Source organism: Tetrao urogallus (assembly GCF_951394365.1).
Source record: "Tetrao urogallus genome assembly, chromosome: Z".
Classification (NCBI taxonomy): domain Eukaryota; kingdom Metazoa; phylum Chordata; class Aves; order Galliformes; family Phasianidae; genus Tetrao; species Tetrao urogallus.
Window position 1 is genome coordinate 3,213,707 of NC_136816.1, and position 16,645 is coordinate 3,230,351.

The window sequence follows — 16,645 nt, forward strand, 5'->3', positions numbered from 1 at the left end:
AAGGTACGTTGGCTGTGCCATCAAAAGAGGAACTATTAGAGAAAAGGGGAAAGGAAAGCTCAGCACTTTCATGGGAGAAAGGGCTGTGATCAGACACCAAGATTTCATTAACTTTGCCTTGCTTTCTTCACTGTGATAAGGTCTGCCTACAGTAAGCATCTGTCTTTGTCTGGCTGAGTAAGACAATATGTTTGATCTTGCAGTTCCAGTATCCCATGGCACTGCAATCTACATTTTACCCCAAAGCTGAAACAGGAAAGAAAGCCCTTTACAAAACGTTACTGATGAGAAGTAGTTTCTGCTTCTTTTAGAACTCTGGTTGGGGAATTAGGATATCCCACTTCACTCCTGATTGATTAACAAAGCAAGGGCTGAGGAGGAGTAATGTCTTCTGAAGGACAAGGCGTTTATGTAATTACTAACTTAACTCCACCTGCCCATCCTGCTTCTCAATTAATCAACTGTTCCATACTTCATTTAATTGTAACTAAAACTGCTCTTCAGGCTGGGGAGGAATCCTCATTACAAAATACATTTGATCTAAGCCGGGGCTGCTCAGATTTCATGTACATTTTTGGGGTGGTTGAGGTGGAAGCTGGTGGATTGGGTATTTCTGAGAAACACATGGAAGTCTGCCACAGCTGGAGATTAGACATTTATCTGTGCAGTGTGCACATACACACACACACGAAAAAAAACCAAAACCCTGCTGTAATAACATCAGAAACAAGAACCCTGGAATGTGCTTGGAGGCATCTTGAGGAAAGAGCTAATTTTTGGAGGTACAGCTTGAAAACAGTCTATCTTTCGTACTGATTTTCTGTTCAGTAGAGTATCTGCTTGGGTTTATCCTAACAACAGAACCTCTTGGAAGGTTTTGTCCCAGAGCTCAATTTGGCCATTAATTCAGGAAGCAATTGCGCTGAATCAGGTTTTCTCAGGAGGAATTTCAACTCTTCCATCTATTCAGTAAAAGATTTATCTCACAGAATTACAGAACTTGCTTGGAGGTTCTATCAAGGGAGCACAGTTACTGTATGCTGTTGACTGATGAATGTGCATCTCTATCAGGGAATTCATTCTCTTTGACCCAGTGCACAGCTCTCGGAGGGATTTATAAAGCAGTGAGGGAAGAAGGGACACCCACCCAACCAGCCAGATCAGACAAATACACCCTGGCCATCAGTGAGATTATGGATTTCACAATAGACCACCCCCACATCTCAGAATCTGTGGGATCTCTTTACCCATAACTTTGTAGTAAAGCCAACACGCAGCAGATTTTCAGAGAATGCTGCACATGGTTATTTGCTTGTCTCTTTAGCTCTTATTTTAGTCCATGTGTTTTTCATTGTCTCCCTTTTCTTTCCTTTAAGGAGACCGATGGATTTCTAAGGAAGAAACATTTAGAGTGAAATTTAGGGCTGTGCTATAGCAGCAACCTTTTGTTGGCATCTCCCCAGCATATATTTTCAGAGCTACGAATTTGCACATGCAACAAGTTTCTGCTTAATGAGTTCATTATAGCAACGTGTTACTACATACGAGCTCAGCAATCCACCAACCTCTGACTGACTCCGGGCTTTGGGCTTCTTTAAACCTTGAGTCTCTCATGGAATCAAGTGCTCTGCCTCCACTCCCAGAGTGGATTTCCCATTTAATTGAGCAGTATGGGCAACAAATCCAAAAATTAGTGTTTGTTACCAGAACAGGGGCATGACACCTCCTGTGAGGCAGGCTGACAAAAGCTGTAAAAACATCTCCATTTGCATTTGTAATTAGCTCTCAAGAACACACCCCTGCTAGCTGCACAATGTGCTGCTCCTGAACATCACGTCATGAAAGCTACTTTTTGAGTGTCAAAAATGTTGGATTCAATGAAAGAAAACCCCACTTACAAGCCAGCATAGACTTATGAACGCAGGAGGAGACAAGTTAGAGTGGGAATCATATACTTGATATTTCTAGAATCAACAGAATCACTATATGTGCTAGCTTTGAAAATTCCTAAGTGGGGAGATTATATCACATAAAATAGTACATCTAATCAAAGCAAATCGTTATATCTGATCACTTGTACTGAGAGAGTAACAGGGTGCCATCCTGGCATTTGCCTGTAAGATTAGCCTTAGTAACGAGCCCAAGGCTGAGACATCTCAGTGACCTCTGTGAGCTGACAGCCAGTGCTGGGCTGCAGTGAGAGAGAAAATGGGAATGATGCACAATGGTTTTGTAGAGCAGAATGCACCTATATTAAAAACACCTGGGACCTCTCCAGCTATGTGACTGTTATCACATGTGGGGTGTTACATCTCTGTCTGCCGCGCTTTTGTACTGCTTTTTGAAAGGTGCCATTTTTAGCATGGAATCAATATACATCTGATCGTCCCCTAAGCCATGAACAGAAACGTTTAGAAAGCAAATTAAGTTCTTAAAAATGAGCATTATGACCAAGGAGTATCTTTTAGCAATATCAAAAAGTTTAGAGTAAAAGCAGGTTTGTCAACAGTCTTATTCTGCTCACACTCAGTGGCAGTAGACAGTAGGAAACATTTTGAATGACACTAGAAGGCTTGCAGTGTCCACAAAACACACAAACTTGAGTTAAAAAAAAAAAAAAAAAGACAAAGTAAAAAACCAGAAACTTCCAGCTATTTAACTTCTTAGTTGAAAGAATGGTTGTACAATGGGCATTAAATTTGTTTTAATATGCAGTGTGAAAATTTACCTTTTATGAAACAATCCACCTGTTGCTGGGAAAGAGGCATAACAGAAAACAAAACAAATTAATCTCAGTGTTGCAGGGTTAATGCCTGGGATTTTTTATTTCTAGAGAATTTTCATGCAATTTTTAAAGCCTGCTATGCCAGTAAAAGGGTTAATGACAAATATTCATGATGAAGATCATGCTGGTTACTAAGAGACAAAACAGTGTCCTTTTTGACTCACTTATTTTGTTATCAGTTTCAACCACTTTAAACACTGTCTAGATGAGTTTGGAAACTGGATATCCTGCTATTACTCTCCCACTATGACTCACTCATTTTAAAACTCGGTTTTAAAATTACACTGAGTTTGCTATTCATTTGTGGCTTAACAGCTTTAGTCCATCCAATTTTCCACCTAACATCACCTCACTGTGGCTACAGGTGGTACTACTTTGCACTGAGATTTCCATTTTCTGACAGCTCAGATGACTTTTGGAACAAATTATTTTCCATTGTTAAGGGAACCCATCAAATTCCTTTGCAGTTTGAGGGGCTCCTTGTATACTGATTTTTTTTTTTTTTTTTTTAAGAGGTAATTAAAAAAAAAAAAACCTGAAAATTTTCACTTTAGTACACTTTCAACGAAAGTGGTGAGGGGTCTGGAGCACAAGTCTTACGAGGAGTGGCTGAGGGAGCTGGGATTGTTCAGTCTGGAGAAGAGGAGGCTCAGGGCAGACCTCACTGCACTCTGCAACTTCCCATCTGGAGCACTGTGTTCAGGTCTGGGACCCCCAGCACAGGAAAGATGTGAAGCTATTGGAGCAGGCCTAGAGAAGGGCCAGGAAGACGACTGGAGGGCTGGCACACCTCTGCTATAAGAAAGGCTGAGGGAGCAAGGGTTGTGCAGCCTGGAGAACAGACGGCTCCAGGAAATCTCTGTGGCCTTTCAGTACTTGAGGGAATCTTATAACCAGGAGGGAGATTGACCTTATACATGATCTGCTGGTGGTAGGACAAGGAGGTATGGCTTTAAACTCAAACAGGGGAGGTTTAGATTAGCTATTAGAAAGAGGTTCTTTACTCAGAGTGTGATGGAGCACTGGAAAGTGGTTTACCCAGAGAAACTGGGGATATACCATCCTTGAAGGGTGCTCAAGGCCAGTTTGGATGGGGCACTGGGCAGCCTGACTTGGTGGGCAGCAACCTTGTCTGTGGAAAGGAGGTTGGAACTGGATGGTTCATAAGGTCCTTTCCAAGACAGTCTATTCTGTGACTCTGTGATTCTAGTTACAGCACATGCATCAAAACAAGAAAGCTATAGAAGATCCTGAGGTGTTAACAAGGCATGTTAGTCACAAGAAGAAAAAATTATGCTGTAAGAAGTACCTCAAGGCCTGATCTTATTTAGAGGCATGTAATAACTAACTTCCAGGTAAATTCCTGAGTAGAGTCCTCTTCCTGCCCATCGTCTAATAAAAAGTGAACAGAAGTAAATGGAACCCAAATGCCTTCGTTAAGATCATGAAAGAAGCCAAAACCAGCCTCTAAGGACTAGTTTATAGCCTTGTTGTCAGAACTATGCCGCTTTGGACACCACATCCTCTAAGTTAAGGATTATGCAAATGTTGCTGATAGTGTAAGGATGACTAAGTTAGTTCCTATTGAGTGTCTTAATGCTTTCAGCCTTAACTAGAGGTTTCTAGAAGTGTATATACAGTTGACTAAGCTGGATATTTCTGCTGTTAGTTTTTATGCATTTCCCTAAGAAATGGTCTCATAAACTTGCTGGATAGTGCAGAAATGTGACCCTTGGCACCCTGATGAAAACCTGGGAAACAGTGCATAGTGTTCAAGAGATAGTACTATAACTACATGTGTGCAAGTCCCTCTTCTGTGCACTGTACTGCTCCTGTGGCAGCAAGAAGCAATCTTGCTCTTGGAGACTTTCCTCTCCTCTCCCCAGTGGAAGCCCGATCACACAATGCAGCAATAATAAAGACAGTATCAAGAATGAGCCAAAGCTCACAGGAGCTCAATCTGTTACTTCCTCTTGAACAGCAATTGCAAAATGACTCAGTCAGTAATATTTTCATGGTATTAGACAGCTGACTGCACTGATCCTCATGCTATAGGAAAATCTGTTCTTGTGTTGAACTGCATTAAAAGGAAACACTATTTCTGGAAGTAGAATTACTTCTGGTTGTATTTTATTATGATTAATACAGTGTCAGCACAACATGCATTTATTGCAAGAGACTCTCTATGCACAAAATTCAACAATATTTCTCACACTTAAAACTTTTAACAGCTGTTCTATTTACTTGTAGTTTCCTGTAGGTGCCTATATAGGCAGGAGGATGCCATCATGTGAGCAAACCTATTGGCTAAGCAAAACCAGTGTATATAGAAGCAGTGATGCTTGGATGTGATCTTTTCTGTGTTTGTTGGATGCAAATGTCATTACTAACATTTTATCTGTAAATGTATGGATCTCAGTTTCGCTGTAGCACTGCGCTTCCTCTAGTGTCTAAACTATAAATTGCAACTGTAGGATTTAATTCGGTCTAACTCCGCCCTTCAAACAGAACTTTATGTATTAACATCACAGGCAACAGATCTGCATTCCTACTATTTCTAAAATGGCGAATGTTACTGACTTCCCGAGGTCAGAAATTCTTATTTCTTGGAAGTCTTCCAGTAGCTGTCATGCAGGTAACTATCAATTCTCTCAGGGTACACAATGACATACCAATAGCAGAGGAGATAATGTGCAACAACAGTTAAAAATCTTAGTGCTAGCTCTGGAAATAATCTAAACAGTGTGAACGGTGCAAGAAGTGTTATCATTAAGTAAGATTTGTCTGCACAGAGGGAGTGTGTTGTTGCTTTCCCCAGTGAAATAAGCTTATCTGCAGCTCTGAATACTGGGCACTCCTAACACTGTCCTCCAGGGAGTTTACATCTTCTAGACATTAAGGCCAATGATGCTCTCAGTCATCTGGGAGGGTGAGCAAGTGAGAAGAAAGAATTCTGTGAGATCCCTGCCCATGTTTCATCAGCTCAGAGTTGGGTAGGTGATGATAGAAAATCCTGCGTGGATTTGCTGCTGGGCTCCAAAGCTGATACAGTTACACTCTGAATGAACGAGTCTTACGACATGTCTTACCTGCAGTGGTACAAGGGACAGATATACTTGCTCCTATTTAATGCAGGTGATTGGTTTCACAAAATACACAGTTACCAGCAGCTGCTAAAAGTGAATTTTAAGGAAAAAATATTCAGGTGACTACCCACAGGTTAAGTGATACACAGAGTTCCACAGCCATTTGTGTTATATATCCTTCTGTGGCTTGCAGCCTGTAAAAGGGAAGCTATTCATTTTTGCAGGGTTATTTAGAAGCAAATATGCTTGATGTTTCTATGGAACTCATTTATATCCTCAGCCAGTGCTCAGCGATTTCCTTAAACCGGCTTTCCAAAGCAATGAAACAGACCAGTAGAAAATGGATGTGAATTATTTTAAAAGGAAATGAATTAGCTGTCTGGAAATGAAAAATTGCATCCAAGTGTATTTACACTGAATTCCAATAAGGTATGGCAGACTGTCAATTTATGACTGAAACAAGGAGAAAAACCAAACCAACCAAAAAAAAAAACAAAAACAAAAACAACAACCTTCCCCATATATATTTTAACTTAGCAGTTAGGTATCAATGAATAAGTAATCTGATTAGGATTGATGAAAGTTGTGAGTGTGACTACATTATGATCACTATAATCTCCAAGGAAAACAATCCTTTTTTAAGATGAGGAGAATGCAGGAAGTTGGAAGTTGTTTGCCAAATTCAGCATATTTTCACAGCAGCGATTCTTGGAGAGTCTAGATTCTTGGAGACTTAGTTTTTATCTATCCTTAGCTGAAGTCTTTTCATGGGTTGCCCAACCAACTGCCCCCTAAAACAGGAAAGAGACAAAGAACGAGGATGCTTGGGTCAAGACAGAGACAGGGAGATCACTTTCCAGTCTCCATCCCTCATCTCGGGCAAAAATGACTAGGGGAAGATTGTCTCTCTCAATTTTTATTTTTATTTTTTAATTTAAAAAAAAAAAAAAAAAAAAAAAAAAAAAAAAGAATAGGATGTTGATAAACAGAATCACAAAATCACAGAATGGCCAAGGTTGGAAAGGACCTCAAGGATCATGAATCCCCAACCCTCTTGCCACATGCAGGGCCACTAAGAAACAAAGAAAGAAACAAAGAAAGCAAGTTAAAATATCTTATCCCTGCCTTAGCTTCAACTAGGACAGAATTGTTTTATTTATCAGGCTGCCCAGAGAGGCTGTGGACGCCCCGTCCATCCCTGGAGGTGTTCAGGGCCAGGTTGGAAGGGGCCCTGGGCAGCCTGTCCTAGTATTAAATGTGCAGGTTGGTGGCCCTGCGTGTGGCAGGGGGTTGGAGCTTCATGATCCTTGAGGTCCCTCCCAGCTCTAGTCATTCTGTGATTCTGTTTTCTTCAGTGTCCACTATGATGCTGTAGGAGAAAAGCAGTGTTGATAACACACCAATGTTTATAGCTGCTGCTAAGCAGTGTTGTACAGAGCCAAAGCCATTCGCAGTAAGGAGCCCATGGAGCTTGGAGGAAACAGAATTAGGACAGCTGGCTTACAGTGTCCAAAGGGATTTTCCACACCATAGGATATCAAGCAGAAGGAGTTTTGAAGGGGGAGGAGTTCATCTTGCTCTGCTCCACTGCTTGGGGACTACCTGGATATCAGTTGGGGGGTGGCAAGCAATTACTTCTGCATCACCTGTTATATATTTATATATATATATAGCCACAATATTTTTCTTTCCTCTGTCTTAATAAAGAGTTTTATCTCAACCGACGAATTCAACTTGTTTTTTTTTGTTGGGTTTTTGTGGTTTTTTTGTTTGTTTGTTTGCTTTTCATTTCTTTCCCGCGTTCCAGACGAGTCCCTCGGGCGAGCTCAGCCCCGCCATTCCCCAAGCCGCCCCGCAGCCACAGCGGGCGGAGCTGCACCTCCCACACGGCCGCCCCGCCCCGCCGTGGCGCTCGGGGGCGGGTAGATGCGCCTGCGCGGAGCCGGCCCAGTCGCTGCTCGCCGGGCCGTTCTGGGCACCGCGTTCTGCGTAAGGGGTCGCGAGCCGAGCGGACAGCGATGGCGGCGGGGCTGCGGTTTGACGGGCGGGTGGTGCTGGTGACCGGCGCCGGAGGAGGTGAGCGACGTTATGTCGTGCCGTGCTGTGGAGGAGCCCGAGGCCTGGCCGGTGCCCTGCAGGCGGTGAAGGCGCGGGTGCTCCCGCTGGATTCCGGTGCGGGGGAGGCGCGGCGCGGCCAAGGCTGCGCAGAGGTGACCGCCGTGACTCCTGCTGCCAAAAGAGAGCGGGATCCTTGCAGGGTTGCCCAGGAAGGCGTCCGGACGGGCCCTGAGTGTCTGTACAGAAAGCCACAGCACAGCTTCTCTGGGAGCTTGTTCCGGTGCTTTGTCACACTTAAGGGGGTTCTTCTTCATGTGCAGGTCTATCTGTGTGCCCACTGCTCCTCGTGGTTGCACACCACTGGAAAGAGCTTGGCTTCACAGAATCAGAATGGCCTGGGTTGCAAAGGAGCACAGTGCTCATCCAGTTCCAACCCCCTGCTGTGTGCAGGTCGCCAACCAGCAGCCCAGGCTGCCCAGAGCCACATCCAGCCTGGCCTTGAATGCCTGCAGGGATGGGGCATCCACAGCCTCCTTGGGCAACCTGTTCCAGTGCCTCACCACCGTCTGAGTGAAAAACTTCCTTCTAATACCTAACCTAAATCACTCCTGTCTCAGCTTAAATCCATTCCTCCTTGTCCTATTGAAAAGCTGTGCTTCTGCACCTTAGATATTTATGAGCATTGATAGGATACGCTCTGAGTGTGCTCTAGGCTATACAGCCCCCTCAGCCTTTCCTCACAAGAAACTCTCCAGACCCTTCATCATATTCTCTGGACTCTCTGGAACATCCCTGTCTTTTTTTCATCTAGGAAGCCCTGAGCTTGACTCAGTACTCCAGATGTGGTCTCACCAGGGCAGAGTAGTGGGGGAGGATCACCTCCCTTTAACATGCTGGCCATATTCTTTTAATGCACTTCAGGACACCTGTGGCCTTCTTGGCCACAAGGGCACGCTGCTGGCTTGTGGTCAGTTGACCACATTGTCTACCTAGGGCTTACCTATACTGCAGTTATTCCTCCTCAGGTGCAGGACCAACACTTCTCATTGAACCTTGTGAGTTTTGAGGAGTTAGTGACAAAATCTGTAGTTATACTTTGTTTTCCATTATCCTCTGAGAAGATTGTCTATGTACAGTGAAATTTTCCCATTTTTTGTTTGTTTGTTTTTAATGGGATTATTCTGGGGGCATGGGTGATCTGACATCTTTTGGACCATGAATGAGAAATCAGCTGAAGAGTAGTAAGTGATTGATTTGTGTTGCTCATAGGGGCTGACCCTGACAAAAACTGAGGGAGGCCATGTTTTTGTGTGGTGTCTTTCACTTTTACCAGATTGGTGTGCCTCTCTCTCTGTACAAAAGTCTCTGAAGTAGAGGTTAAGCTCTTAGCTGACAGAAAAACAAAACAAATAAACACCTTTCTCAGTAGCAAAACTTCTAGAAAGCAGCGTGTGGAGCAACAATTGCTTGTTGTAAGTATGGGTACAATGACCTTTGTACTTCAGCTGCTTGTAAATGGTTTGTAAACAGAAAAAAAAACTGTCCCTGGATGTTTATTTCACAAGAGTTGTTGATAAGTAGATGATTAAATCCAAGCAAAGGTAAATGGAAACCCTGTTAAATGTCAAGTTAGTTCTTGGTTTGTTTCTGTCTAGTTTAGAGCATTGTAGTTAGCATATTGCTCAGAGAGGTGGTGGATGCCCCATCCCTTGAGACACTGAAGGTCAGGCTGGAGCTGACATGGAAAATCTCTGAGCACTGTAGGGTAGCTGTAGGCGTCCCTGTTCATTGCAGGGGAGTTGGAGTAGGTGGCCTTTTAGAAATCAGAATATCCTATGAATCTATGATAGTCTGCTAACTGCCTTGTTTGTTGACATTGGTTGTTTTGAATGGCAATGAACGGTTGAGAGCTGAAAATTTATCTAAAACATCTGCACCAGTAGTTTGTTTCGAAGTGGGACCTGTATTCACACACACAGGCATCTAAGATACTTCAGTTTGCTTTCATTCTGGGCAAGTCCTTGTGCTTGCCTATTGTGCAGCACTGTCATTTGTTTCTGCAGTTAAAACCAATTAATTAATTTTATTTTGAGATTATTTTTTGTTTTTAAACGCTTTGCTCTTTCTTGCCAGTTGAGTGCACTGGCGCATATTACTCTTTGTTTTATGATCTTCTGATTATTGCTTTTTTTTTTTTTTTCATGAAAATGGAGTCTGCATTATGAATTTCAATAACTTTTGACTGAGAGGGGTATAAAGTCCGTGTAAGTGAATCATCTGTCACTACAAATAACTAATGTTTAGCCCACTTAGCATGAAATCAGAGTGAAAGTACAATAGGCTTGCTTTTGCATGTGAGGCAAAAATTATGTTCTATTGTTAGGCTAGGTGAGCTTTGTGTACCTAGCTAGCTGTGGTACTGAGAGATTGCTTTGTACCCAGATACCTAGAGGGGTTTTGTCAGTACATCTTCAGTCACAGTTTGGTTTGTAAAGTTCTTTGGATCTTAAAGGCTAACTATAATTCTGGAATTCTCTTACAATGTAATTAATTAACTCAAAACATCCCCTCCTGTGAGGTTGTGTCAAGTCATTAAACTTTGTGCCTTACCAGTGTATGTTTCTATCACAGCAGGCAGCGTTCCCTCATGGTTATGCTGAGTGCAGTAACAAAGAGTAATCATGGGCAATTTTTTTTTCCTCTTGTCTGTCAAGAGTTTATCTGCTAATTAACTTTTATGATTTGAAATTATGTGAAAGTTCAGTTCTAATGGGAGATAAAATTTTACTTAAAACCTGCAGAACTTTTGTCTTGATCTGGTGCATTTTTTCTCCATGCGTTGTAATTTTGTTTAGATTTTTTAGAATTATGTTTCAGGAGACAAACTGACACTTTTTTAACTTCTGCTTTCTTAAACCAGGTTTGGGCAGAGCTTATGCTCTTGCTTTTGCCGAAAGAGGAGCTTCAGTGGTTGGTAAGTTCTACCGTAACTTGATCAAGACACTAACCTTTACCTTTTGCCACAGCTGGCATTCAGCTGTCCATGCCCTTTGTGACAGTAGGCTTTCTTATAGAATAGTTTTTTGTCTTATCTCTTGCTGTTTAGATTCTAAGGGGTATTATTTTTAATGGAACAAGTTGCCTAAATTTGTCCAAGGGTTTATCTTTGCTGGAGTGCCAATCTGAATCAGATAATCATCCTGGCTTGAATTTCGTCCTATATATACTAGTCTTCATGCTACACTGTAGCCAAGGAGAATATTATCTCAGGTGAGCACGGTTCTGAAACTTTTAATACGACCACTTAGAAATGTGCCTATGTGTCTTCTGCTACCTTCTCCTAGGAGAGTAAATACATCAGAATGTAGTGCAGTACTGGTAGCCCCAGAAAGTAACATATATGCTGGAAGTGGCTATGTTGTTTCCTTCTGCAGAGCATTACAAAGGAGCCATTAATAAAATAACAGTAACAAATACCTCCCTGTAAAGGGTTTTGTGCTTACAGCGTTCCGCTTTCTTTAGCTCTGCCAAATGTCATGTCAGAAGCCACTTCTAAAGGTTGTTACGGTCTTGGGCAGTTGGCCTCTGCCATTTCACTGCCTGTGAGTGAATTTCTACAGATATTGTTGATGAGGTCAAGATTAAATACTTGAACAGCTTGTTGAATGTGGGCAAGAATTTGCTGGATGATTTTTGCAGCTTTCAAATGAACATTCCAATCTCAGTCTAGATACTTTCATAAAAATTGACTATACTTATTGTCATTATTAAATTTTTTAAAAAACTTTCGACCTTATTTATTGGAAACTTGAATACTTTGTCACAAGTTCTCCTTTAACATGAATTAGGTCCCAAATAGTCACAATGTTTAGTAATGTTGGTTGTGTACAGTTAGTAATGTTCTAGACTTTCCAGAAAGATCTGAAAGAGAGTGTATTATATTACCCAACAACAGCTAATACTGCTTTAGCTCATGGCCTTATTGCACAATAGCTAAATCAGTATGATATGAATTAATTGTAAAGGAAGGCTTTTGGTCCTTTCTGTAAATTGAACCTCACTTCAACTTGTAGAGGAGTGCTCTTTTATTATCATGCCTATATTTATTTTTCTTTTTCTCTTATGATTCTGACTCCGAAGAGTTGAGAAATTACTTCTGTAAGCTTCTGAATTTATCTAATTTAAAAAAAAGCAGGTATGAGACTGAGACCTATGCCTTTTCTCTTGAAAACATTTTTTTTTTTTTTAATTACAGAAAAGAAGGTATGCAAAAACAGTGGGCAGATGCTCCAGAGGAGTAGTGGGGTCTCAACTTGGGAGTTTTTTCTGTCCAGTTTCAATCTGTGTGTAATCTTCTGTTGTATGAATTGCTGCCAGGTTTGACTGACAAGTGTGACCAAGTGGAATACCTCCATTTTCCTTCACTGTTAAGGTTGCTTGCTGTCAATTTTTTGTCATACTTGGTATTTTTCATGGTCCCTATCAGAAAGACTTATAAGCATGAAGAGGGGAATGCTTTTTGTCTCACATGCTGAATTATGTCCAGATCCTGCTATTTCTTCCTTTCAGTGTATCTGCAGTTTGCATGCTTTTCTGTGTTGTTGTTTTAGTTTGATTACATGCATCTTTTTTTACCATGTCTGTTTCATTTGCATTGTGGGATGGTATTGAAGTGGAGGAATGGTGTTCCTTTGGAAACCAAAACGGAAGATGAAATTTAGCAGTGTGCAAGTTCTTCCAAATGAATATTTGAGTTATAGCTCCGACTTACAGATAGTTGTTGTTAAATGGTTTGTTTTGTCAAAAGGGTGTACTTGGGATGTCAGGTGTTCAGCATCAACTATTTCACTGTACAGATCTGCTTCTGCTAATAGTGTACCAGTAGAGGAACTCTCTGAAGTTCAGGATATAACCATACTCTGTCACAACTTCTGCGGTGTCTGGGTTTTGAAATGGATTTTTTAAATTGAAAATTACAAGATGCTAAGCTTGAGTCTAGATAAAGTTGTTCATGTGTTGTTTTATTTCCTGTGTTACACTTTCAGAGTTATTTTATCATTTCCAAAGCCCAGGATAGCTTTCTTCTTCCTTGTGTACTCATTATGGCTTCACTTGTGTTATTGCCTGCACTCAGCCACAGGTACTTCCCTGACTTGGCAAATTTCCCAAAGTGATTAATTAAGATGTTCTCAGAAATTTATTTTTGAAGTGAAGGAGAGTTGCAGTGCCTTTCAGAGACTAACAGAACATCTGTGTATAAACATTTAGCACAAAATTACCCACTCTTCTTACACAAGACGTGGTAGAATTCCCGCTTCTGATCCTCACTGATTTTTCTGTAATGTCAAATTAAAGACCTTTGAAGTTGTGGACTAAATGGTCTGCCTACCTTGCCTATTCTAATGCTACACTTAAAGGTGACTTCCTCAGTGCCTCACAGAGTCGTAGAATGACTTGGGCTGGGAGGAACCTCAAGGATCATGAAGCTCCAACTCATCGCCACAGGCATGGCCACCAAACTTCACGTTTCATAGCAGCCCAGGCTGCCCAGGGCCCCATCCAACCTGGCCCTGAACACCTCCAGGGATGGACGGGGCATCCACAGCCTCTCTGGACAGCTGTTCCAGCACCTCACCCCTCTGTCTATAAAGAACTTCCCCCTGACATCCAACCTCAATCTTCCCTCCCTCAGCTGAGGTCTGCTGGCTGCAAGTTCCAAATATCAGATAATGATCTATTTAGTTTGGAGATTTTGTGTCCTTCCTCTTTTTCATCAGTTTTGTAACGTTCTCGAGCATATCAGCACATTCTGTATTCAGTCTTCCTGCTTCAAGCTGTGCATTTTTCTTTCTTTGACCCTTTCTGTGACTCATTTCTTCTAGGATTCGGCATTCTTTTTCACACACTTGGATTTTCTCCAGTGTTTCCATCTCTCTCTGAAGTGTTGCACAAAGAATTTAATACAGGATTCTAGATGAGTCCTTTTTGGTTTGAGAAATGGAGAATGATTTTATTACATGCCCTGCAACGTACATACCTCTTCAAATGCAGAATATGAAAAGGAGGGAAAAGAGGAACAGTGAAGGTTTGCAGTTGTTGTTGACCATCAAGACCAGCAAAAAGCAAATTTCACTATAGCTGGCTGCTTGAGGGCTTTGCAAAAGTGGAGGGCACAGAGCTGAAGTTCACCACAACCAAAGACTGATGTTGCGTATTAATCTGTAGTCAGTTCTGTTTGTCTTACAATTTCTTCTCAGACCTGTTGCAAGAGTGATTTTTTTTGAAAGTTTTTTGACCAAATCTAGCGTGCATGAATTCTGTGAAGCTCTGGGACACGCAGATGCAGCAAACTGTTACAGCACGGCTACCATTAATGATATGCACCCTCACCCTTTTGTACAGAGCAGCTAGATGTTTCAGATGGCCCTCGTGTCCCTGCAGAACCAGGATCTGAAGTTCTGGGGCAGGTTGTTCTCCTTTTGTTCAGACTCCTTCACCTGTTCTATAATGAAGATCGCTAGTAACGCTTCACCTACTGTGTTAAACAGGCACACAGTCTTCCCAGTCTTGTTTACAGTTCATCCAGTAGCTGTGGCAGTTTGATGACAGACCTGAATTAACTGCCTGTAATTGGTGCATTATCCCAGTCCTTGTTTTTGAAATACAGCAACACAGAGAGGTGGCCTGGACAAAGCAAGAAAGCAGTGTGTGTGGTGGAAAGAAAAAGAAAAGTTGTTTCAAGTGTTATTTTAAAAAGAAAAGATTGTATATATTATACTACTTTTTGTTTGTTTTTTTTTCTCCTGTGAGCTAGTAATGTCACTTACTCTTCTTCTCTAATAATCTGAAATTCTCTGTAGGATCCAGAGCAGCAGATTTTATTAACATTGCTTAGAACTTCAACTGTGTAAGTGAGATAAGCAGAGAACAGAAATTTTGAGTATTAACAATCAAAAATCAATATTTCCTTTTTACACAGTGAATGATCTTGGAGGTGACTTCAAGGGATATGGCAAGAGCTCCTCAGCTGCTGACAAAGTTGTCAGTGAAATCAGAGCAAATGGTGGGAAAGCAGTACCCAATTATGGTATGTTGTTCTTCCAGACTAGCTCAATGGTCTGTCAGTAGGCACAGTAGACATCTTAAAAGGAAGGTTCACACTGCTTAATAAAAGACTGCTTTAAGCTTGCCAATACCATATGAATGAAATGGATGGACTGTAAGCTGGAGCAAGGCAGCCAAGGTGTTAAAAGCAAATGCATAAACAGTTTTCTAGTTAATATTCTTTTAGCAATACCTTTTTTTCTGATGTGCTGTCTCAACATTGGATCACTGAAAACCTATCTACCTGCAGTTGTCAGAGGCAAAATATGGTATGGACATTTCTTACTTGTCTGGCTTGTTTATCTTGCAGTGCCAAAGATTGCATCACTAAGACTTACTGAGCACAGTATGCTTTAGGCCACGTGCAAGCGATGACGAGATTTATTTTATATTGGGGTTTTATGCAATTCATCTTCTGAGATATGTGGAATTAGTATTCTGGAAGTGCAGTGCATCTAGCTCACTTACTGAAATTTACTTTTTTCTTACAGATTCAGTGGAAGATGGTGAAAAGCTTGTGAAGTCAGCACTTGAAGCTTTTGGGAGGATAGGTACAGTTGCATAATTCTTGTCTTAACTTGTTTGTGAGTACAGAACCATTATAAACACTGCAGTTAACAAGTGTATGAAGTACAGCTTGACATTAGAAGAAAGCTCTTGATCTCCTTAGACTGTTAAGACTTGCTGCTTTCTAAATCTGAATAGATATCTTTTCTCAGTTTTTGATACTTTTTAGCACAATTCTAAGGCTCAGTATAGGATTCCCATTTTCCTGCCCTGCCAAATTTTAGTACTTAAGTAATGGTTAATAGTTTCTGTCTCAAAGTACACCTCCTGTCAATTATTATAGCTAGCTGCATAACACTGAATAAATAGCTGAGATGAAGAATCAGAGAGGCTGTCATTTTCTGGAAGCTTCTTTGCCTATGTGAAGATCCAAATGCTCCAAGTGTAATTTCAAAAAAAAAGTACTGAAGTATTTTGTCTAGCAAGTAAAAATCCTGTTTTGCATGTGATTGCCACTGCTTACTCGTGATGTTTATGTTATTTTAGCCCATTCTTATATGGCTAAAATTTATGATCAAAAAGAAAGAAGAGCGAAATTAAGTACTTGATCAAAAGTCGGTTTTGATCCAAGTTGTTGAAGTGGCTCTGCAACGCTGTGGTGCTTCTAGCTTTCGTTTGAGATTACTGTGACAAAGATGGTAGTACAAACTGATATCTGGAGCACTGTGGAATATAAAGTAAGCTGTAAAACTGAGCAGGATGACTGCATCCTGTAGGAAATGTATTCCCAGTTAGCCAGCACTTGTCAGCTTTTCCTCTCTAAAGCTCTGTTTTGTTATTATGCTGAGATTTGCCAGTACTCAAATATTTTGTCTTTTCTCAATTATTTTCTTAACTAGAAGAGGGTGCTGTGGAATAGAACATGGCTTGTGCAGTTTTTAACTTTTCTATATGTGGTTGCTTGGGGTTTTTTTTGTTTTTTTGTTTTTTAATTGGAAAATGATGAAAGTAAGGTTATATTTTGTCAGTGCACTCATTTAGTTAAATTTTCTTTTTTTGCAGATATTGTTATAAACAATGCTGGGTAAGTGAACCTGAAGTTACT

General features: G+C 41.1%; 1 protein-coding gene across 1 annotated transcript in view; it reads left to right on the top strand.

Annotated features, from left to right (window-relative positions):
* Positions 1 to 7,889: 7,889 nt before the first annotated feature.
* HSD17B4 (hydroxysteroid 17-beta dehydrogenase 4) overlaps positions 7,890 to 16,645 on the top strand; it is a gene marked incomplete at its 5' end in the record, with an annotated part of 55,252 nt that continues 46,496 nt past the window's right edge. The window contains 5 exons of the mRNA XM_079548674.1: positions 7,890 to 7,947; positions 10,850 to 10,903; positions 14,909 to 15,016; positions 15,525 to 15,584; positions 16,603 to 16,624. Of these exons, the coding sequence (XP_079404800.1) occupies positions 7,890 to 7,947; positions 10,850 to 10,903; positions 14,909 to 15,016; positions 15,525 to 15,584; positions 16,603 to 16,624 (302 nt within the window). The remainder of the gene's footprint in view (positions 7,948 to 10,849; positions 10,904 to 14,908; positions 15,017 to 15,524; positions 15,585 to 16,602; positions 16,625 to 16,645) is intronic.